Here is a 23,322-nt window from a genome sequence, read left to right as displayed (position 1 = left end):
CAAATGCTAGACTATGAGTAACATTTTTCAGTGTATACTGCTTATATATGTGCATTTTAATATATCTACATATTGCCTGATATAGAACTAACAGATTTCTGGTCATTTTTGTAGTTTTCTTGCAGTTGCAAAACCTTTTTTTTATAGTGATAAAATTGTATAATTATAAAATTATAGAAATGTTTAGAGCCCTGTGGTGATGTTTCCTTCTTACAGACAGACATGTTTAATTCCATCTTCTTAACTCCCTTCTGAGGAATGGGAAACCACAGCTTACCCTTTTTCTGTGATGCAGCCACTCATGGGTCCCTGCAGGGCAAAGTCCATCAGAATCCTTTGACAAATCTTGAGCCTCTCTTTCTCTCCCTGGTCCTGCACTATTTTAAAAAAATTCTTGGCTACCCATTCTGTAATACACGGAGGAAAAGCTCATCTAACTTTCTCTATTCCCTCCACACACCGCCTCCAGTTTTCTGTTTTCTCTTGGACTCTGGCCGTTGGTTGTTTGATGTCTTATTTACATGCAGATACATCTCAATACAGCTTTTCTGGTTATGCTTGGTTATTTCTGGTTATTCTTGGTCCGATATACCATACTCACCCTTAGTTTAATGGTATTCTGGGTTAATATGCTGATTGGAATATGTATATATTTTTAAGCTGAGGACTGCTCCTAAACTGATGACAATAAAATAATGAGAATTAAAACAAACTGTTATTGTCTATTATAGTTGCCCTTTTCTGAGTGTCTCCCATGTGGTTAATTTTAATAGCCCGAGGTATACACAGTACATTCTTACTGCCCTGGTAGATGAATAATTTACTGTTTCAATTGCAGTTTTCAGGAATTGACCTCGATCAAGCATTATTCCAACCCTTTCCATCAGAAATTATATTCCAGAACTATACTCCCTGTGAAGTCTATGAGGTTCCACTGGTTTTGAGGAACAATGATAAAGTGAGTGTGTCTGCTGAACTTTTCCAGAATATAGCAAAAGTAGTTAGACAACATGGGATCTCTGGGCTCTTCCAGAAGAGTTCTGTGCTTTGATCGAGTTAGGAAAGTCATGTGAAAACTTACGTCTTATTTTTAAACTTGTGGTTTTGGTGGTTCAAAGAACACGATGAGGCAGGTCTATTTGTTGGGCATCTGGTGGGGTATATACAGAGGAACAGTCACGTGGCAAGGCAGGGAGAAAAGTGGGGCTCCATTCAGCTTACATAACCAATGCTCGCCCAAAACTACCCTGCCACAGTACTTCACCACCATCATTGGGTCAGGCCTCCACCCTCGTTAGTACCATTAAGTTGTGACTTTGGGGACTAAATACCCATGTGAGTTGAGGAGCCAAAAGTTGTTCAAGTGATAGCAGAAGGAAGTGCAGGATGATTTCTTTTCTCAGAGCAGTTCTGAAATGTTGGGACATCCAGGTGAACTCTGCTCTATATGGGTATGATTTCAGCTAGTCTTTAGTCTTTGAAGATAGCCACATTTCATCTGGTAAGATGAAACCAGACTTGAAGTTGTAATACAAATGAGTAAAACTAATAATGTTAATAAAAATTCAAGTTAACAGAGGTCCTGTCATCTCTCTGTGCACTTGAGGAAGCAAGTTCAGACCTGACCAAGGCCACATGTCCAGTAAGAAGCTGACAAGGATTCCAGCCTATGTTTAGTTCCAAAACCTTAAAAAAAATTCTGCATTCTCACATCTATTTTGTGAGCCTTAATACATTTTTCTTCCAGATTCCAAGGATGGTGAAAGTTGTAGAAGAAAGTTCACCTTACTTCAAAGTTATCAAGCCTAAAGAGATTGGCAACAAGGTGGCCCCAGGGGTGCCATCCACATTCCGAATCCTCTTCACACCAGAGGAGAACAAGGTAAGATTCCTGCTGGCAGAGAAGCCAGTGGAATGCGTGTTGCTGGCTGTTTGCAGTTCCTTTCTGAACACTCACAGGGTTTAGTGGTGGTGGTGGCAGTGACAGCACCCCCCTGCCTACCCCGGCCCATACCCATCTTGTGATAAACTTGTGATAGTCTTGCAGAATGCAAGGTGAGTTATGTAAGTTGTGGTGGGCTACACAGTGCCACCTGGTAAAATATGGGACAGTTGTACTGATTGGCTAGGTTTATAACATGTTATAGATGCTTATATCCAATAGAAATATTGCTACTACCCTGAGGTGTTTTCCTGGACCCTTTCTAAAGAAGCTTCTGGTTATTAATAAATGGACAAGTTTACCATAACTGTCTGTTGTACTTCTTTATTGAGAATGCCGTCACCTCACCATGTTACCTGAGTGTGTGGTCCACGGCTGAGGCCCCCCACAGCATGGGAAAGCAGTGGAGGATGGCCCAAGTCCTTGAGACCCTGCACTCACATGGGAGACCCAGGGAAGACTCCTGGCTCTTGGCTTTGGATCAGTTCAGCTCTGGTGGTGTGACCACTGGAGTGAATTAATGGACGGAAGACCTGTCTCTGTCTCTGCTTCTCTGTAATATCTGCCTTTCAAGTAAAGATAAATAAATCTTTAAAAAGAAAAAGAGAAGACTTAAATAGGTACAACAAGATGTTCAGAATACATATAATGTTACCAGTGTGCTTGTCTATGCCACCATTTTGGTTGGAGCCAGAACACAGTGAAGTTACACCTAGAAGTTAGACAGAAGTAGCTTCAAGTCCTATTCCAGCTTCTCCTCCACTAACACTGGCTGCTGTGAACGACAGGACCCGCATTCCTTCCTACTTTATTGGAAAGCAGGACTTATTATTCTAAAGACAGTTTTCTCCTTTTATTGGCTGAGACTACTGTATCTTTGATATCTGCCTCTGCCCTCTCTGTTGGAAGTCTGACTGAGCCATAGACTGAGTGCCCAGTCAGGACTAGGCATGAAGTGTTCCGTGCTGGTGAAAAAAATAAAGAAAGAAAGAAAAAAGAAAAGTCAGAGAAGTAACTAGAGCCAGATTTACTTTGGGGAAGTTGGAAACCAGTCATTCACCAAGTGTCACTGTTTCTTCATTTGGCCAAATTGGTAGCTGAAGTCCCTGTATTTTTTGCTCCTTACCCCCTGCTGATCTGAACGTGCTCCCTTCTCATTTACCCTGCTCACATCTGGAGGGTGAGATATGTAAATTGCAGCATGTCATGGTTAGCAATCCAGTCCCCTTTCAGATGGCTCTTCTGTGCCCATGTATACTAGCACATTGAAGGTGATAAAGCAACTTATATTTTCCCTGTCATCACCCTAGGGATGGGACTTGTTAAGGATGCCAACTACTCAGATAACAGGTGCAGCAAATTCTACTCTGATTTGCCTTATCTTTACTCACACAGACTTTTAAAAATGATTAAATATGTTATTAATCTAATGATTCTAGTGTATATGTATCATGCATTGTAGAATAGAATAGTCTGTTATCATTTTAAAAAGCGCTATAAAATTCTGGAACTTGGCATTTTTTCTTAACCTCTTTAATTTGTATCTATACTATTAAAATGAATATGAAAAAATATCAGGCTTTTATGGGAAGCAAAACAGCACATCCTTGGAAGCCAGAGAGCATTGTTTTGTGGTTGTCACATGGAGATGGCAGTAGGGCTTGGGGAAAGGATGCTGTGATACACTTTTACTGCTTAGCTATGTTATTTTTTTAAAGATTTATTTTATTTTTATTGGAAAGTCAGATTTACAGAGAGGAGGAGAGACAAAGAGGAAGATCTTCCCTCTATTGATTCACTCCCTAAGTGACTGCAATGGCCAGAGTTGCGACAATCTAAAGCCAGGAGCCAGGAACCTCTTCCAGGCCTCCCACACAGGTACAAGATCCCAAGGCTTTGGGCCGTCCTCTGCTGCTTTCCCAGGCCACAAACAGGGAGCTGGATGGGAAACAGGGCTGCCAGGATTAGAACCGGTGCCCATATGGGATCCTGGAGTATGCAAGGTGAGGACTTTAGCCACTAGGCTACTGTGCTGGGCCCCTGCTTAGTTACGTTTTTTAAAAAAATCTTATTTATTATCCAAGTGGTTTTCCTGATTTGTAATTATAAAGTTTAAAAACTATAGCAGTAACGGAATAGAAAATGTTAGCATGTTGCCTAAGTGTATAATAATAATAAACCATGTTGCCAGAGTTTTGACTTAAAATACAGAGATCACAAAATTTTTCATAATTGATCATTTTCGGCAAAACTGTTGATAGGGATTTTTTTTCATTCTGCTTAAAATTAGACCTCCCCAGTTCTGTGGGGGGTTACCCCTATAACCCAAGGTCTAGTTAGCACAGTGCCTGTCCTAAAGGACATATGCAGCATATGTTTGTCGAATGAGATTAGTACACAACAGTTAATCCTTTTCTTTCATTTTTTTAAAAATATTTGCTTTTTTTTTTTTAAAGGCAGTTTTACAGAGAGGAGAAACAGAGAGATCCTCCATCCACTGTTTGACTCCCCAAGTGGCTGCAATGTTTAGGGCTGAGTTGATCTGAAGCCAGGATCCAGGAGCTTCCTCTGGATCTCCTGTGTAGTGTACGTAGGGTCCCAAGGCTTTGGGCTATCATCTGATGCTTCCTTAGGTCCCAAGCTGGAGCTGAATGGGAAGTGGAGCAGCCACATTCAGACCCATATGGGATGCCAGCACTTGCAGGTGGAGGATTAGCCTGTTGAGCTGCTGCAGTGGCTCCAATTTCAGGAATATATATGGAAGTTTTTTCATCTTGAAGATGGCCTATAGATGAGAAAAATAAAAGCATATCAAAGGGAATCAGATATTTCCCAATGTCATGAATGGCCTAGACGTTCACTCTTTTTGTTTTCATTTCAACCAGGCAGGGGATGTCTGAGAAGTCTTCTCTCACTGAGGGTCTTACTCTCCGTTGTGTTTTACGTCTTCAGTGAGTTAAGTCACTGCTTTTTGGTTTCTGGACTCGATAAATGTCATTTGATAATAAAGTTAGTGATGATCTTAGAAATTGTCTGTGATCTCTTGACAGCTCAGGACCTAAATTAAAATATTAAAAATGAACAATGTTATTTCACTCACACTATCTACGCCACACACAGTTATTTTTTAGCCTTCTTTTCTCCCTCTTTTTTCTTTTATTTATGTGAAGGGATCATGTTTCATGTATTTCACACATACAAATAGACAGGCTTAGAGCCATGGCACTTCCCACACTCACCCTATCCCATCCCCCTCTTCCTCTTATTATTTTACTTTTAATTTTTACAAGAACGTACAGGAACATATTCATGTATGATTATAAACTGACACATGCTTGTTCAGTAAAAATGAAAAAATGGTGATTCAGGAAGCTCCCAGCGTGAGAATGGTTGAGTTCTAATACGTAGGGGGAGGCTCTGGTCTTAGGTAGGGACGGAAGTACAGGCAGAGCATGTGCGTTATAGACGGGAGCAGATCGCTAGATGCAAGGAGCCGTGCAAAGGCGGAGGGAGGGAGACACCACTAAAGAGAAAATGAATGATTTATGTGTGTGTTTGAGTCATAAGTAACCACACTATCATTATTTACTAAGCACAGAATAACAAAAATTAATTTTGACCTCCTGTTTTTGTTTTTGTTCTCAAGCCAGAGGTCAGTGGCCATTGTCTTTGAATTAGTGGGGAGATGTAGATATCACTGGGGGGGCTGAGATCCCAACTGAGTCTCACACTTGCCCATGGTTGTATAGGAGAACGCTTAAAATACCCAGTCTTGTTTTAAAGCTAATGAGAACTTTAGAACCGAGTATTCCCTTTGGAGGGTGAGTTTCAGATTGAAGAGACATTATATAATATATGTTTTTAACTAGTTAAAGAATTTAGAACATTTATAGGATCACCAAACATTGAATTTACTGTCTTAACCAAACCTGGCTTCATCTGGTTGTCAGTCCTTTGCTAAGCTTAGGAGTCAAAAAAAAGTCAGAGGAAATGAGGGCTTAGCCACATTGGCTTTGCCCTTGTTCTTCTAGAGTCATTGCAGTAGAAGACATTATTTTCCTTTGCTTGAGATTTTAAAGGGCAGAATTACGGTTATGTTTGCTTTCTATCATGGAACTAATGTAAAATTAAGATTCATTCTTTTCATTTCACAGAAAGGCATATCTGTCATTTTCATCTTCTACATGGTCTTTGCAAGTTTGGAGGATGGGCGTTTTGGCAGGAAGGCTTACAGCAACAACAACAAAAATGGTTAGGGAGTTTTATCCAGAGAGCATTGTTAAATGGGATAACATTTGAGGATAGAAAGTGGTTCATGGCTGAGCCTCTAATAGCAGAGGGGAAATAGTTCAGAATAAATATTTTGGCTTTGAATGGTGACCTGACAGCTTTGAATCCAAGTACAAAAGGAAGTACATCAACTGAAGTAATTGCTTGGCTTGCAGGCTGCCAGAGCCTCCAAACATCTGAATTAATTTCAAGTCTGTGGAGCCATATATAATAGTACATTACATAAGCTAATACAGTCAGGCTAAATGCATAACTTCAGAGATTGGAGTACATCTTAAGGGGATTGTTTAAAGAACTTTCTTCATATGCTTAGATTGGTATATGAATTGGCTTTGAAAAATATGTATATATGATCAAATTTCATTCCTCATTTGGGTACTTGAGAAGATTTGAGAACATCCTTCATAGTATTTCAATGATCTTTAGCTGTTGTCAGCTTTAGTTTCTTACAGAACAAAGGAAGGTATGTTTGGATATAGAATAAAATGAGGCAAAACAGGCCAGGGTCTCTCCCATTCTGAATTCAGCAGCATTTTAAAATTCTTTCTCCCAAACCTTCAGTTAATAGTAAGTTTTCAGATGTTTCAGGTGCTGTCCGGTTTATAATTCCTAGCAAAAGCTTTGCTGGCTGGGTTTAATCTAGGGGAAAAATGAACACAGTACTTGTCTCTGTAAGATTCTGTTATAAGACCAGATGGTTGCTTTGTTGAATTCCGTGGGGTGTTCTGAAATCAGGTATCTTTGTGCAGTTTTTATTTCCTTAGGTCTGGATAGCATAATTTTTTAACCTGGTATTATCATTTGAAAAGCAGGCTCAAACTGCAGAGCTGAGAGTCCAGTAACTCAGTTTTAATAAAATTTCATGAATTCCATCCATTAATTTTTATGACTCACTCTTACTATAGGACTTTGATGTTTGCAGTTCTCCTGGCCAGGAACACACTGTCCCTGGGTCTCTTCTTGATGATTCCTTTGGCTGTTGAGATTTGCACGCAAAATTCACTTCAGGGAAGCCTCATTGCCTGTTCTAATCAAAATAGCACCTTCCCCCATGATTACTCTGCCATGTTTTCTCTAAAGTCCTTGTCATCTTCTGAAATTACTTGGTTCTGTTATTTTTGTAGATCATTGGTATTATCATTATTATTTCCCTAACAAGAGTGAGCACCTGTTACAATCTCCTTTATGGTCTGCTGCTCCCGTAGCAGCTAGAGCTTCTCCTAAATGCTGAGCTGGTTATATCCTGCTCGGCTTTTAGCATCTTGAATGGTTTGTGCCATCTTTAAGGCCTGCCACGGGCTAGCAAGATCCTGTGCGATGTGGTTCCCTCCCCTACCACACTCTTGGCCATGTGTCTAATTGCCCTTCTTGCCTTGTTTCCCTCTGGCCACAGCTCTGAATCTTGCTTCTCTGGGAGAGCTGTCCACAGATGAGTCTTCATTTCTTACCCCCTCTGGTCTCTGCTGCAAGGTCATCTCCTCATGGGAGCCCTTCCCGGCCACCCCATGTGGAAAAGCTCTCCAGTCACTCTCTATCTCCAATTCTTTTTGTTTATTTGCTTGCTTTCATTCACTACTACCCAACATATAATTCATTGTCCTTCAAGAACAAGAAGTTTTAAATACTTGCCTAGTCCTTGGCTCCATTTAGGAACTGAGGATACAGGGCTCAGACAGGGCTCTTGAGGGAGAAGGACACACATTCATGAGTAGGTAGACTATCCAATGTCTTCTGTGGCTTCGGGACCAACCAAAGCGGGAAGGAAGACTGGGGATGCGTGGAGCGAGAGAGGGAGAATCGAGAGAGCCCAGTGAGAGTGCACAGTTGTGCCAAGACCCAAGGAGAAGAAGGGCTGAGTGCGGGGAGTGGCTGTAGGAGAGTGAGTGTGGATCTCGCCAGGAACGTTCTGGGCAAAGGCTCTACGAGTGGGATCCACTGCTGCAGAGACCATCAAAAGGAAGAGGGAGAGACTGTAGGAGGAAGGACAGGGAACCAAATAACACCAGCTCTCAGAGCTGCTCGAGTTTGATCAGACAATGGTCTGAACTGGCTTACTATTTGAATGCCCTGGCCCCTGAGACAAAGAATGAAAAACGAGTTGAGATAGAAAATCCTTTCGTCTCAGGAGAGATTGAAGTAGCTAGGACAGGGGAACACACGTGGGGATGGCAAGTAGTGTGATCAGTCTCACTATGTTTTGAAGGTATTTCTTAACAAGATTTGCCAACAAATTGAGAAAGAGAACACCAGCAAAGATGCCTAAATCCAAAGTTTTAAGTCTAGGCCATGGGAATGATGGAGCACTGAGATGAAGAGGCTTGAGGGAACAGGGTTGAGGTGAAGAGGAAATCAAGGGTGGCGCCTCATCTGGCTTTGCAGAGCCTTTGTGGGCACTACGACCCTCTCTGGGATGGTCCACTTGGGGCCAGCATAGTGGCTAGATTCCAGGCCACGTCCCTGCTCCTGGCAGGGCTGCTAAATGCACACCCGCAGACCTCTTTCATTCATCAGGGGCTTTGTTGGGGCGGGGTAAGTTACAGGACAGCTGGGTGTGAGAGTGGGGGTCAGCGGGGCCTAGGGAACATCACAATCCAAAGGCCGTGTCCTGAGGCTACCTTGCTATTGTATCTTTATATTTTATTTATATGTGCCTTGAAGTTTATATTATGTTCCTCTGTTTATCTGCCCAGTGATTTCTTCATCCTCATGTAAGCTAAAAGAAACCTGTGACTATTAGGTCGTTTCCTAATGAGTATATTAGTAGACCTAGCAGGGAGCCTGGCACAGAGGTGTGTAATAACAGGTTGAATGAAGGAACCTGTTGGGGATGCCCTCATTTCCTACCTGTTCTGCCGTTTTATGAGGCCAAATGCATGGTTAGGTCCATAGGTCAGTTTGAGTCAGATGTTCTCATTCTTGCTCCATGCCCAGAATCCAAAGAGAGCTTTATAAAAAATAAGTAAATAAACTTTCATCACTTAGTACCACTTACTGCATGGTTACTGAAAGGAAATTTTAGTTGGAAGTCATTTTACATTTATCTGGATCACCTTGCAGCTAAAACACATGCCAAATGGTGGTCAAACATTAAATGGGGGGAAAAAGCCAGTTAGATAACAAATTCCTTTCATTGTTGCTTCTAAGCACCTGGCGTGTTCTTGAGGAGACTGTAAATGTTCTCCCTGTACATCTAGTTGTGCTTATTGCTTGGAGTCCACTTTGAACTTTTTTCTTTGGTACATTGTGGGTGAGTTCTATTTCTGTAGTATGAGACAACATAGTGACTTTGTTCTGTTGCATTTAGACTCAAGCCAGGAGCAGACAGATGCACAGGGCCTCAGATTTTTTTATCTGGGTTGGCAGTAATGACTTTGCACCAGAGGTGTAACTGGGATGTGTGTCTTTTAGCTATTGCTGTACAATGACAGATACTCCCAAAGTTCAGGGACTTGAATCATAAGCATTTGTTGCTGTTCCTGAACCCAGGGTTCAGCCAGGCAGATCCTGTGTTCTGGACTGGGCTCATTCACAGTTTGGATAGGCAGCAGTGTTCAACTTGGCCCTGCTTTCTCACAGATCTAGCATGCCCATGGCTGGGTCATATGTACTCCCATCCCATGCTCAGCTAGACTAGGCCTGTTTACACGGCAGCAATAAGCTTCTAAGAGCAAGACCAGAGGTGTCCAAGTTTCCCAAGGCCTCAGCTGGAAATGGGTGTGCTGTAAATGCTGCCGCCTTCCACTGGTCGAAGCAAAGGGTCGCAAGATAGGCTCTGCCCTGGATGGGAGTGCTGCAGGGTCCCACTGCAGAGAGCGTGAGAATCATAAGTCTAACACTTGGTCGTGTAGGGTCACAGGGTCCACTAGAGGACCCCAGGGAATGGTGTGACTCTCCTTTGTTCCTAAAAACACTGCTCCTCGACCCATCTCTGTCCTCACGTCCTGTTGCCCCAATATTTGGGAAACATTTTTCACCTTGAATTTCTATTTGTAGGTTTGAACTGCTTCTTCCTCTCAAAAAGCAAACAAACGAACAAAAGAACAGAATCTTGCCGGAAGTACATCTGTGATTGCCCTTTTTTGTAGAAATATATGAAATTGAAAAACAGTGTATATGAATATCTGCCATGCAACCACCTTTCCTGCATAGCTCTCTCAACCCCATTGGGTTTCCACAGGTAATGATTGTGTACTTGCCTTGCAGGATTATGCCCATATGCTGACCTGCATTACTGAAAGAGAGAAGTTTATCGTGCCCATCAAAGCTAGAGGTGCACGAGCCATCCTTGACTTCCCCGACAAGCTGAATTTTTCCACTTGCCCCGTCAAATACAGCACTCAGAAGATCCTGCTGGTACAGAACATTGGCAACAAAGATGCTGTGTTTCACATCAAAACCCAAAGGTATGCGTTCCTGCGGCCCTAGTTTGATTGATTATGGCTAGCTCTAGGCAGCATAAGTCATTTGCCAGAATAGCGTTCAGGATGGAACTGCTTGTTACAGTTTTGAATTGCAGAAACTAGGAGACCTCACCAGTGTGGGATAGACTTCCTTCTTATCCTAAGAGAAGAAGAAAAATGGGGTTTAATGTATTACATCCATTAAAAAAAAACTAGATACTGTCAACTGGCTTTTAGAAATGCTGGATGAGAATCCTTTTTCTAGTATAGAGAATTAGCCCATGGAAATTTATAAATGCATTTTGCCTATAAATGTTTGTCACTGGCTGGCTACGTTTATATTGCTGTTATGACAAATTTCTGCATATTTAGTGGCTTAAAACATCATGGGCCTGTTATTTTACATTTCATCACATCATCAGTCTCGCTGAGCTGAAATCAGAGTGTCAGCAGAAATGGATTCCTTTCTGATATCCCAAGAGTGGAGTCCATTTATTTACCATTTTTCTAGTTTCTATAGGCTGTCCACATTCTTTGGCTCAGGGCCCTCAGTTTTCATGTCTGAAAAATGGGAGAAAGTTTAATAGCCATTTCATAGGTTGTTGTGAGGGAAAAGGAAGCCAGTAAAGTACCTATAGTACACACACACACACACATACATATATGGTATGACAAGAAAGTTTTTAATTTTTTTTCTTCTGAACCAATGTGGTAGGCAGAGCAATGACTCCCAAAATATGTCCACATCTTAATTCCCAGAACCAGCACCTGCTATGTTAGATGGCAAAAAGGGATTTAAGTTGTATATGGACTTAAGGTTCTTAATTGAGTGACCTTCAAATGAGGAGGTTGTCCTGGATTCTGCGGATGGGCCTGCCGTGACCACAAGGATTATTACAAATGCAAAATGGAAAACTTGAGAGGGATGAGGAGTTGTTCCCCCCAACAATGAGAAAACTGGCTGGAGAGTTTGGGTCGTCTCCAATAGCACACAAAGCTATTAGGCAAAGGAGAAGAATTTTAAAATGAACATCCATGAAATGGCTACAGTGTTGAGACCATAGGGCAGTATAAGGCAATGGACAATCCCTGCTCTCAAGAAATTCTCCTGTGAGACAAGAAGAAATAATTTGCTACACAACATGTATGAGATCAGTGACTGATCCATCCGTGGGGCTTCATCTGGAAACCAGATTGGGAGGAAAGGAAACAGGGAGTCACATTCTTCTCCACAACTTTGAGAACACAGTGTATCAGTCTGGGTTGGGAGCTCATTTTCCAGAGGGTTTTATCTGTGGAGTCCTTGGCTGGTTTAAGAACATATTACTCCAGGAAAGATTAGCGTTTGCTTCTGACTGGTTTCTGAAGGTCAGTGTATGCTAGTATATCAAACTGGTAATTTCTTGGCCCAGAGGTCCCTGAGATGGTATTATATATTCAGACCACAAAACTGCATCAGACACAAAATCCAAAGTTACAAATTTGCTAGAGGAACTTGGTTTTCCTTGCTCAAAACCAAGACAGACAATTTTTCATTTTGTTGATGAGACAATGTTTTGGAAGCCTTTCCAGTTTGCAATGTTGAAAGGAGATGTGGAATAGTCACATGACTTGACCATCCCAAGGTCTTGTCTCCTGACTCACCAGGGCTTTTTAAAACCCAGGCTTTTAGGCTTTGGAGAACCCAAGTAGACTTATTGCTGTGATTTTAGTTTCCTCCTTGTTCCAGATTCCTGTGTGTCTTTCTTATTTTTATTTGAGTTCAGTGACACATTTGTATAAGTTATTTTGAAATGCAGTCTTTGTAGGTATTTTCTGGTGGAATGTTTCAGGCTACCAGTCTTCCATATTGCAGGAATGCTGTATTTACAGGTTGTAGGCACATCCCATTGGAGGGAAATTAAATTTATTCTTTAGAGTATTGTGAGAATATCATTATCTCTGAGTTATTTCATATAGAGCACATTTATGTCTGATATAATTTGCCTGACTGAAAAACTACCTTTAATAGTTCTTGTAGCACAAGTCTGCTATAAATTTTCTTTTTGCCTATCTAAAGAAGGCTTTTATTTTTCTTCATTTTAACGTACTTAATGTAGTTATTTGAAAGGCATAATGACAGGGAGAGACAGAGAGTTCATCCATCTGCAGGTTCATTCCCCAGGTAACTGTGACAGCCAGGCTGGGACACACCAAAGCCAAGAGCCTGACCTCCATCTGGGTCTTCCCTTTGGTGACAAGGACCCAGGTGCTTGAGCCATCTTTCACTGCTTTTGCAGACAGGGAGCTGAATCAGAGCAGCTGGGATTCTAACTGGCACTCCCATATGGGGTACTGGCATCACAAGCCATGGCTTAACCAGCTACTTAACCAGTACTGCAACACTGGCCTTCTTTCATTTTTGAAAGATGTTTTCTCTACAGCATAAAATTCTGAGCCAACATTTGAATTATACACATATTTTTACAGCACTTGAAAGATGTCACTCTGTTGTCCTTGGGCTTGCATTTTCCAAATGAGAAGTCGGCTGTATTTCTTGCCTGTCTCCTTTTCTGTGTGATTATATCTTTTTCTCAATTTCAAAATTTTATATTTATATTTGAGTATTATTTTGAACATGATGTGTCTCAGTGTAGGGTTTATTCAGATGTTTCTTGTCTTTCCTCTTCTCTCACAGTTTCTTCTTCCTGTAGGGAAGCTCTGCCACCAGTGAAAGCCAGGGTTTAAACCATCTCTGCAGGTTCCATCTCCCTGGAGGAAAGGGAATTGACTGTCTTTCAGCTTCAGCCTATTTTTCCTGCAACATCAGTTGTCTGATGGGTTCAAGAAAAGTTGTGGATTTGATTTTTGGTTTTGATTTTCATTCTAATTACCTTTCTGCATCCTAGATAGAAGAATGACTCTCCAAGTAAATCAATCAGAAAAGACAAAAGCCTCATTCTCAAGGAAACCCAGGTCCTCTGACATTGTTCATAAGTACTTGGTGTGTACTGCCTTTGTCATCTCATGGTGAGCCATATAGGTTTTGGTTGAGGGAGAAGGCAGCAGATTATTTTCCTGTTCCATTCTGGTATTAAAAGGAACACATTTTTTTTTAAAATTAAAGAACTGCTGCTTACCATATTTAATACACATTAAAACTTTCTGTTGTGTTAATTTCTTATGGAGAATCCACCTGTGGTGGAAAACCAATGTATTTTCCTAATCTATAATAATTCTGGTGTAAAATGAAGAACCAACTTGATAACTATCAATGAATCAAACTACGTGAGAGACTCTGCTTCAGTATTCCCATTTTACAGATGAAAGAAATAATTGCTTACTCAAAATGTACCAGGAAAAGGCCTGGGTTAGGGTGAGCATGGGTCAATTCTGAGCCTGATAGCTTTTGGATCTTTTTCTCATCTTTCTCTTGGCTCCACCCAGGGTCACTATGGGACTGTGTCAGTCTCCGCCGTCTCTTGGGTCAACTGGATTTTGTCTGCGTTTGATCAGTTGGGCACATTAGAAAGAGACTGGAAGGCAGGAAGAAGCCAAGGAATTTCTTCTACCCTCTGGTTGCCTCCAGAAGGGTCTCCACTGTGGGTGAATCTCCTCTGTGGTTCCAGCTACTGTCAGGTGACTCTGGCATGGTTCCAACTTCTGCCAAATAAGCCTGGTCCCCAGCATCAGATGACAGGCCTTCCTTTTCTTTTGCCTCCCACCAAGGGGTGGAAATGGCTTGCTGGTATTACTAATCCCTGAACTGTTTCACCATCTTAGGTTCGATTTCTTATCTATTCCATTTTCTGAGTAGTCAAGTCTCTCAAATTCCCGGCTTTACAAGTTTGTTTTTTTGTGTGGTTAGAACTATTCAGGAAAGAGTAGTTTTAGGCTGTTGGCACAAAATTCATGCTTTCCAAACATATCGTCAAATCATGAAGGTTATCGCAATACTTTCAATCAGTCTCTTGTCTGAATTCGCCACACTGGGCATCTGGTATTTGCAGCTAAGGATCTTGGGGGCCACAGTGGGAAAGGATGCAGTTGAATTTGTGATTTTATGTTGAATCAGGATCTCTGGGGAGATCTCCTGCTAAATATCCATTTCAAAAGCTATATGGAAAACTCTGTTGCCCCAATACAGTTCTGTAACAACCACTTTGACTGATAGATTCATCTAAATTATAAAAAATAAAACAGGCACTGCCTCTGTTTGAATGTGAACTTCCCAGACACAAGGATTGTTTCTATTTGCATCTATTCTCATCTGTACATTCTTAGCATCTAGCAAAATGTCTAGAATAACTGAGTACTCTCTAAATTTTTATAGGATGCTTAACCTACAATATATCACAAAAACAAAGCTACAGCTATACACATTTACAATAATTTAAAATTTAAAAAATGCTCCAAGTACTATAAAATAGACATACTGCTCTTTTACACTAATAAAAGGAGCTGCAATGCATTGTAAAAATATGCGGAGACATAAACAATGACTGTTCAACTTTATTGCAGATTTGACCTAAAACTCTAGAGGGTGTCAGAATAACTATAATTATTAAACCAGAATTACTTTTGTGAGGTAAAAAAGGATTAAAAAGCAATATCCAAACCTTAAATCTCAAGTTACTAATTAGTTGAATAATAAGCATTATCTAAAGAAAAATGCTAATACCCACTTTTTAATAAGACCAATATTTAGTCTTATGCTAAGATATTAAACTATGCGGCTCAGTTTTGTTCTTAAGAATAATTTATAATTAATCAACTTGGGAGTTAAGGCGGGCCCTGGCTTCGTCCGCTGCTACCATCTTGCAGCGGGAGGGCCCTAAGGGAGCTCAACTTCAGGACCTGGGTGGTAGGAGCCTGGTGGAGGATACCTGAGCCAGGTTGGATTCAATACTTGGGGCCCTAGCCATAGCCACAGATGCCATGCAGTGAGCGAGTCCTGGACTTTTGGGCCCAACGGTGAACTCTGGGGTCTTGGGGGTGTGGAATTGCTACCTAGGGACATACATGGATAATGCCACTGTGTCCTGAGGGACACTCAATGCAGGGCCACCATACTTGCAGGTAAGCGAGGGGACTGAGACTTGATGGTTTAGAGGGGAGTGTCCAGATGGTCTGTATGCATCAGACTGATATATCAGCCTACATGTGAGTCCTGAGTAGGGCTTGTCATCATGGAACATTGCTGACCACCACACGCCAGTCCATGCAAAATCTAGGGCTGGGGGCCTGTCTAGCAGGGCTAGATTCTAGTACCTGACTTAATGTCAGAACAGGGGACAGGTCACATTAGGCAGAACCATGACACTAACCATCACACGAGAAAGCCAGGTCCGTGTATAAATTCTGTGGTGGATGTGTGGGCCCAACTCTGTAGACACACAAGTCCCACTGGTTAGCTCAAGAGTTGGGGTGGAAATGGGACAAGTTAGGTGTGACCTTCGAACCTACCATCACTCATGGATACAGGGACTGAGAACAGTCTGGGCAGATTCAGGCTCCAGCACACACATGTGCATGCTAAAACAGGGTGTGGGGTAGGCCAGGCTGCAATGTTCACAAGCTCATACTAGGCCAAGATAGAGGGGCAGGCTATACACCTACTAACATATATGAGATCTGGGTCTGGGAGTGGGCCAAGTGGGGGAATGTGGGAAAATCCCCTAGTAGGTCATAACTCCCGCTCGTGAGCACATGGTCCAGGCCTGGGGGTTGAACAAGCTGGGCAAAGTAGCTCCAGCTGTTGGCTGATGTGTGAGTTGGTTTGGGAAAGGGGTGGACCCAGCAGGGCCGGGCAAACCTTAGCTTACCAGCGAAAGCAGAAACCAGGCTGGAGCACAGGTCATGCCGGGCTAGGCTGTTACACCTACTGGTTTGCATGAGCCAGCTGTGGGAGGAGAGCCAGGTTCCAACACCTGTAAGTGAGAGTCGGGATGGGGGCAGACCAGGTCAGGCCAGGCTGCAGCATCCAAAGGCAAAGGTCATGACAGGTGAGGAATTATGCCAAGCTGAGTCAGAGCAACCACTGGTATGTACAGGATCTATGGCTGAGAACAGGCCTGGTTGGGGAGCAAAGGGGATACCCTGACTGGGTTGTGGTTCCACTGGTGAGTGTGGGGGCTGGAGTGGGAGCTGGGTTCTGATCTAGATATGGCTGCAGTGTCGCTTGGGCCAAGTGTGGACTGGGGCTGGGCGCACCTGACTTGGAGTAACAGCTAGTTCTCGTGAGGACCAGGGTAGGTGTAGGACAGGCTAGGCTAGGTCTCTGCCCCTATTGAGCTATGTATGAGCTGTGTCTGGGTGTGGACCAGGCTTTGCTGGGCTGAAACATCCAACAGTAAGAATGGGAATGGGTTGAAGGCCAGTCAGGAGAGACTACTGTTCCTGCTAGGACAGGAGGTGCACAGTAGGGCTGGCCCATGGACCCACCGGTATGTGTGAGATCTGGCATTGGGAGAGGTTCTGATGGAGGAGCTTGAGACACTCCTCTGTTGGGACACAGTCCCAGCAGGTGAGCGCAAGAACCATGATAGGTAGCAACCCAGACCAGGCCAGGGAATGGCACCCACCAGCATATATTTGGTGCAGGTCGGGGGCGGTTCAGGCTGAACCAGTTCATATCACCTGCTGACAAATCCGAGCACCAGAATAGAGTGTGGGATGGGCCAGGTTTGGTTGCAACACATACCAATAAACATTTGAGCTGGGATGGGGGGCCAGCTGGGCTGGGCTAGGCTGTAGCCCCCACCAGCATGAGCTGGAATTGAGGGTGGGCTGGGCCAGGTCTTGCTACAGCACCCACTGGCAAATGCTGAGGCAAGGCAGGCCATGCCAGACTGGGCCACAGCACCCAACTAGCACATGTGAGGGGGCAGGGAGGGCTGCATGGAGCTGGCAGGGGGGCTGCATGGAGCTCCCCTGCTGGACCACCACTCCCACTAGAGAGTGTAAGTTGGGATGGGGGCAGACCAGCCCAGGCAGGGCTACAATACATGTGGGCCTCATGTGAGCTAGATCAGGGAAAAGCCAGGCTGGATTGACTGTTCCCACTGGTACAAGCTTAAATCAGATTGGGTGTGGGTTGGTGGCACTTTGCTGCAGCATCAGCTGGCAGATACTGGCACTGGGGGCTAATTCTGTCAAGTTGAACTGCCAAACCAACTGGAGAGTGCATGATCTGGGAGTAGGAGTGACCCAGTAGGGAAATAGTGGGCACCTCCCTCTTGGATTACCATGTTCACTGGTGAACATGAGAACCAGAACTGGGGCAGGGGTGGCTGGACAGAATGGCACCCACCAGCATGTGTGTGGGCTGGATAGTGGGGCTAGTTGGGTTGAACTAGGTTTTGATGCCCATTGACATGTATGAGAGTTGAATGGAATGTGGGGCAGACTGGACCAGTCTGCTGTACATACTGGCAAGCACAGGAACCAGGCAGGGCACAGGACTGCTGGGGGTTATTGTGGGTCACTCTGACTAGGATGCAGCTCCCACTGGTTTGCATGAGGGCTGAGTATAATGTGATGGGCAGAATCGGGCTGGACTCCAACACCAATTGATTCATGCGGAAGACAGGGCTGGAAACAGATCTGACCCAGCAATTGCAACCACCAGCATGTACATAAGCTGATTGGGGCTTTTAACTGTTCCAGATCCTATACTGGCAAGCACACACAAGAATCCGGTCTGGGATCACCTCAGATGAAGTTTCTTTGGGGATTCCCCCCAACTGAACTGCTGATCTCAGAACCCTAACCTTGAAGAGAAGAGCAGGTTCCATGGTCTGACTTTGGAGTACATATATCAAAGCTGAGCCTCCTCAGTGGCTCAGACGGAGCAGTGGACAGCATACCCAGGTGTACATGGAGGATATGGCAGTCCATTGGAGCCTGCTGAGGACACCTGGAACCACAACAGAGGGCAGAGGACAGAGCGAATTGATCAGCTACCCCATCCTCATGTTGGTAGTGAAAATCTGGGCAAACGGAGACTCTAAGGTGAACAATATATGTCCACAATATATGTCCACCTTAGAAGCCAGTAGATTCTGGAGAGATTTCATCATGCTTGGAATGGTGAGATTGGCTGCAATTCAGAACTGTTGAACTGTCAAAACCACATGAGCAGTGGCCTCAGAGCATGCCCCACTTCAGGGACCCTGGATGGTTGGGAGGCTGGGTAGAGCTTCTTCCTTTATTTCCCCCCACCCCAGATACAGAAAAAAAAAAGGTGTTGAAACAATGGTCTTATCCACTTTCCTATAGCTCTTGACCCTTTGAGCCCTAATCAACTATGTAAAAATCATCAAAATAAAATAATAATCATAATGTTTTAAAAGTAATCAAAGACTCAAAATCTTTCGCAAAATTCAGAATTTTTCATGAAGCGAAGTTTCTTTCCTAGGCAAATTAATGAGATTATGGTATCAAAACCAAGCATTTTGCTGGACAGTGCTAACTTTACACCCTTCAGGAATAATGTCTTTTAGTTCTTTCTAAGAGAACTACTTTTTACTAAAATGAAGCAAATCAAATTGTAGATAATATTTAAGTAACAGAAACTTAACACACTCTATTCATTTAGCATACGGTTTATTAAGAAAAATCAGCCAGCTGTAATAGCAATGAGATTCCCAGGAGACTTTACTAACCATTGGAGAATTGTAATGTAAACTAAACTCAACAGTGAGCACAGAGAGAATGTATCCGTTGCTTCTCTGAGATTTCAGTTGCTGCAAGTCCTGGAGAGGGATGTCAGTGTCCCTTCTGTACAGAAAAACAGCTGAATTTTTGCAATATAATAATATCCAATGCATTTCAAAACTGTTATTTTTCTGTAAATAACTATTGGAAGAGAAAATGAAAGTGCATTTAAAATAAAAGTGCTAGGAACTGGGCAGGCAAAACCAGATTAACATACCACCGTGTTGCTCCCCAAACCAGATATCTAGGTCCCATTTTCCACTCGTTTGGATTCTTACAGAGGTTGAGCCTGGAAGACTCATTTTCATCAGCCATGAGGCAGATTCTTAAGATGATAAAAGTTTGCCCCTATTTTACCACGGTATTATAAAATGTAATGAATGGTTGCAGGCATTTCTATTTCCCTTGAAGGATTCATTGAAATTAAGTTCTCTAACCTCTTCTGAAGTTTTTATGAGTAAAGAAATGTGCAGAAGGTGGTGAGAAGGTGAGACACAGAGGTGAATCTAGCCATGTGGTTTCCATGTTCAAGGGTAGGCAGAGAGAACAGGATCTTGAAGGCAGGCTTTCCTCCCTGCCTCACCACTGCCCACGTGGGCAACTTTGGGCAGGTTTTCTTCCCTTCGGGGCATCTGTTCTTTCATCTGTATATAAAACATAAATAATCCCTGCTTTCTCACATTTTTTTTTCTCGAGAGTTCAAAGAACCAGCATATCTAAATTGCCCAGTAAAGTCTCCAGCATAGAAATGTGCCCATGAATTTTCTGTTTGATTTCCCCTTTCTTCTCAAGAGGTGCTAGCTGTTGAGAGAGGTAGTCATGAAGACTAACTCTAGTACAAGGCAAAATGTGGAAAGAACCATAAAGGTTATGCCGGAGAGAAAGGAGGCATGGTGTATAGGAGGGAGAGCTTGGAAGATTGCTGTGATCGTGTGACTTGGAAAGGAGTATGGCCTGTGGGATGTGGTGAATATTCCTGTAACATTGGGCAGTTCTGGACTGTCAGTGTGGGGGCAGTCTGGTTGGAAGACAGAGCTGGTGTGGTGCTGGGTAGGAGAGGGCTTGTAAGTGCAGAGACTGTCCTGTCTTACCCCAGCACTGACTTATAGTATGAAGGGTAGTTGGGCTATTTGGACAGATGGATGTGTGCAATCGAAATGCAAAAACTGCTCAGGAACAAATTGTATGAGGCCTCAAATGCCTAGGAGTTTGAATTGCAGTGCCTAGATTAAGAAGACCTGTGGGAAGAAGAGATTGATGTGTTATGACAAGTGTGGGTTTGTTATAATGCCCCTAGAACAGTGTAAAGAATTGAAGAGATTGATAAAAAAAAACTTAAACTCATCTAAACACCTGAATCTATTCTGAGGTTTGTCTTCCAACATCTAAGAAGCTACTAGTAAGGAAAAGAAAAATAACAGTAGCAAAAGTAATAATAAAGACTTGAAAAGTCCTTTACATGCCAGGCTCTGTGCTGAGCACTTCACCTGTATCAACCCCTGCAGTTCCCACCACAACCTTAGGAAGTAGATGCTGTTGTCACACTTTCTTTACAGATGAGGAAACTGAAGGGTGAGTAGCTTTGCCCCAGGTCCTGGCAGAACTGAGTTTGAACTCAGCTCCAGAATCCAGGCTAGCAAGCACCACACCAGGATACCTTTACAGCAATGCCCAGAGTCCATTGAAAGATGGAAGCCATGATCAACTCTCAGGGAAAGGTTAGAGAAGGGAAGAGGGGACTTCACAAAGTGAGAGATGAGGTGACCAGAGTAGGGGGACACCAGAGGAGAGGAAACAGTTGCTTATGATAGGAAGTGCAAGCAGAAATCATCTAGGAAACCAACCAGTGCCACCCTTGCCAAAAGCTCGCTGTACCTTCATGGCAGAAAGCTTAGTTTTTTCAAAATTTATTTCAGCTAAGGGAAGATACGATGACTTTAAAAACTGTTTTGATAGAAATAAATAATCATAAATAGCTTAGCCTGCCAGATATATTGTACAACACATTACTTTGAAAAACTAGCAATTTAAAGAAGGGAAATGGACCATGAAAATAATTAAATGGACTTGGTTTCCTATTTAAAAGGGAGAACTTTAAGTTATTTAAGGTAGCCTGTGATCCAATCCAGCTTCTCTGTTCCTAATCCCTGACAAGACAAACAAATATTTCCTGTTCCAAATCTGCCTTGCCTCCAGCAGTTCTTAACATCCCTAAATGGTATGTTCAGTCTGTGAACTTGTCCCCAGTTTGCTTTTCCTGATGCACGCTCCACCCTTCTCTGACCTGAGCTTACTCAGGAGGCTGGCCTCTCTGGCCTGAGTCAGCAGGCCCCAGTGCCTTCTGGCTTTTGGTTGAGGTTGACCAGTGAGAGCCCCAGAAGGCAACAGATAAAAAAGGGTCTGATGTAAGATTTGCCTCTCTATGATGCTTAACTGTGAAGCCACATACTGAGGTTCTGCCTTAACTGAAGGTCCAAGGCAGCCTTCTCTCTGTCCTCTCTCAGTAGGTTTTCACAGACCGCTTCTTTCCCCCCATGACTCTCTGGACCCAACAGGGCAGCTAACTCTGAGCAACTAGCACTTCTCTTAGAGTTCTCCCACCTCATTTAAATAAGTCGTTTGTTAACCCATCCTGGAATTACTTAATATGAGTATGTCATCACCTTCCTTTTGGGATCTTGTTTCCCGCTATGGTGAGGTCTTTCCTCTGAACTCTCACCAGGAGTTGATTTTTATTCCTTTGAAGGAACTGTTCGTTTTGCAAATGGCACTAGTCTCATGTACATATTTTTTAAGTATATCCCTTCCTGGAATCTCAGTGTCTTGAGGGCAAAGCCAGATTTTTATTCATTGTTCATCGTCCCATGCCAGTGGCTGAACCCAGTGGGATCACTTGATGGACATTAAAAGAAGGCCGAAGGGCAAGGAGGCAAGCAAGAATATTATTGCAGCATTCATTTTTTTCTTGCTGAATCCACTACTTGCTGATCCATTACTGCTATTTTAATATTAACACTGAAGTCCTTTCATATTAGAGAGAAGTAGACTTGTTGGTCACAGAATTCAGGAGTTGAGTTTCAGCCATCTGCAGAGCTGGAATTCTTGTCCTTCAGTCCCCCTTACCTTAGACAGACAGGAGTTCTGACAGAACATCCCCATTTATCTCACAGGCCGTTCTCTGTAGAACCAACTGTCGCTACTCTTGACGTGGGAGAGTCCATGCAGCTGGAAGTGGAGTTTGAGCCGCAGAGTGTGGGCAATCATAGCGAAAGACTGATTGTGTATTATGACACAGGTACGCTTTATTCTTTGTAAAAGTTCTTTGTGCTGAGAAAGATGGTGTGTCACCTTCCTGGAGATCATCATGTGCAATGCAGCATCCTATAAAAAGGTAACCCCAGCCTAGGTTGGGGCAGTTCTCTTGAGGTTGCCTGTTCTTGAACCTGTGTATTTATACCATTCCCTTTTAACAAATCCTGCCATTATGATCTTAAAATAAAAGGAGAAGGGGCAAAGAATGGTCAGATATGAACTGTGATGAAGTTTAATAGGAAGTGGTAATGTTGGCTGTATTAGAGAAAGTAAGAAGCCTATGGTAAAGAACCGAAGCCTGCAGTAGAAGTGATGTGGAGGCAGGTATAAATCCCATCTCCCCGATGTCCTCAGTGCTGGAAAGCCTGGGGAATCTAGGACTTAGTCCCAGTGATTGGGGTTATTATGTGTAAGTGGAAACTTAGAGGGAACAACCCCATGGGTTTTTCATTTGATTTATTGCTATACTGAGGCAACATTTAAAAATGCAAACCCACATTTGAATGTCCTTTTATGTGTACATTCACTAATCTAGGCAAGAGCTGGGAATTTTAAATATTTAGTGCATATAAATATCTTACATAACATTGTGCATGAATGCAGAGGGCAGCCTATCACCACTGGTATTTTCTTTCTTTTTTTTTAAAGACATATTTATTTTTATTGGAAACGCAGATTTAC

General features: G+C 42.9%; 1 protein-coding gene across 2 annotated transcripts in view; it reads left to right on the top strand.

The window, feature by feature from the left end:
- HYDIN (HYDIN axonemal central pair apparatus protein) overlaps positions 1–23,322 on the top strand; it is a 312,592-nt gene that overhangs the window by 59,118 nt on the left and 230,152 nt on the right. For both annotated transcript variants that reach the window (XM_058674096.1, XM_058674095.1), the window contains exons 4-7: positions 839–958; positions 1,748–1,882; positions 10,436–10,635; positions 22,500–22,624. In XM_058674096.1, coding sequence (XP_058530079.1) covers positions 839–958; positions 1,748–1,882; positions 10,436–10,635; positions 22,500–22,624 — 580 coding nt within the window. The remainder of the gene's footprint in view (positions 1–838; positions 959–1,747; positions 1,883–10,435; positions 10,636–22,499; positions 22,625–23,322) is intronic.

This window comes from Ochotona princeps, chromosome 16, assembly GCF_030435755.1.
Source record: "Ochotona princeps isolate mOchPri1 chromosome 16, mOchPri1.hap1, whole genome shotgun sequence".
Classification (NCBI taxonomy): domain Eukaryota; kingdom Metazoa; phylum Chordata; class Mammalia; order Lagomorpha; family Ochotonidae; genus Ochotona; species Ochotona princeps.
Note: the sequence above shows the minus strand (reverse complement) of the source record. Positions and strands in the feature narration are given on the sequence as shown.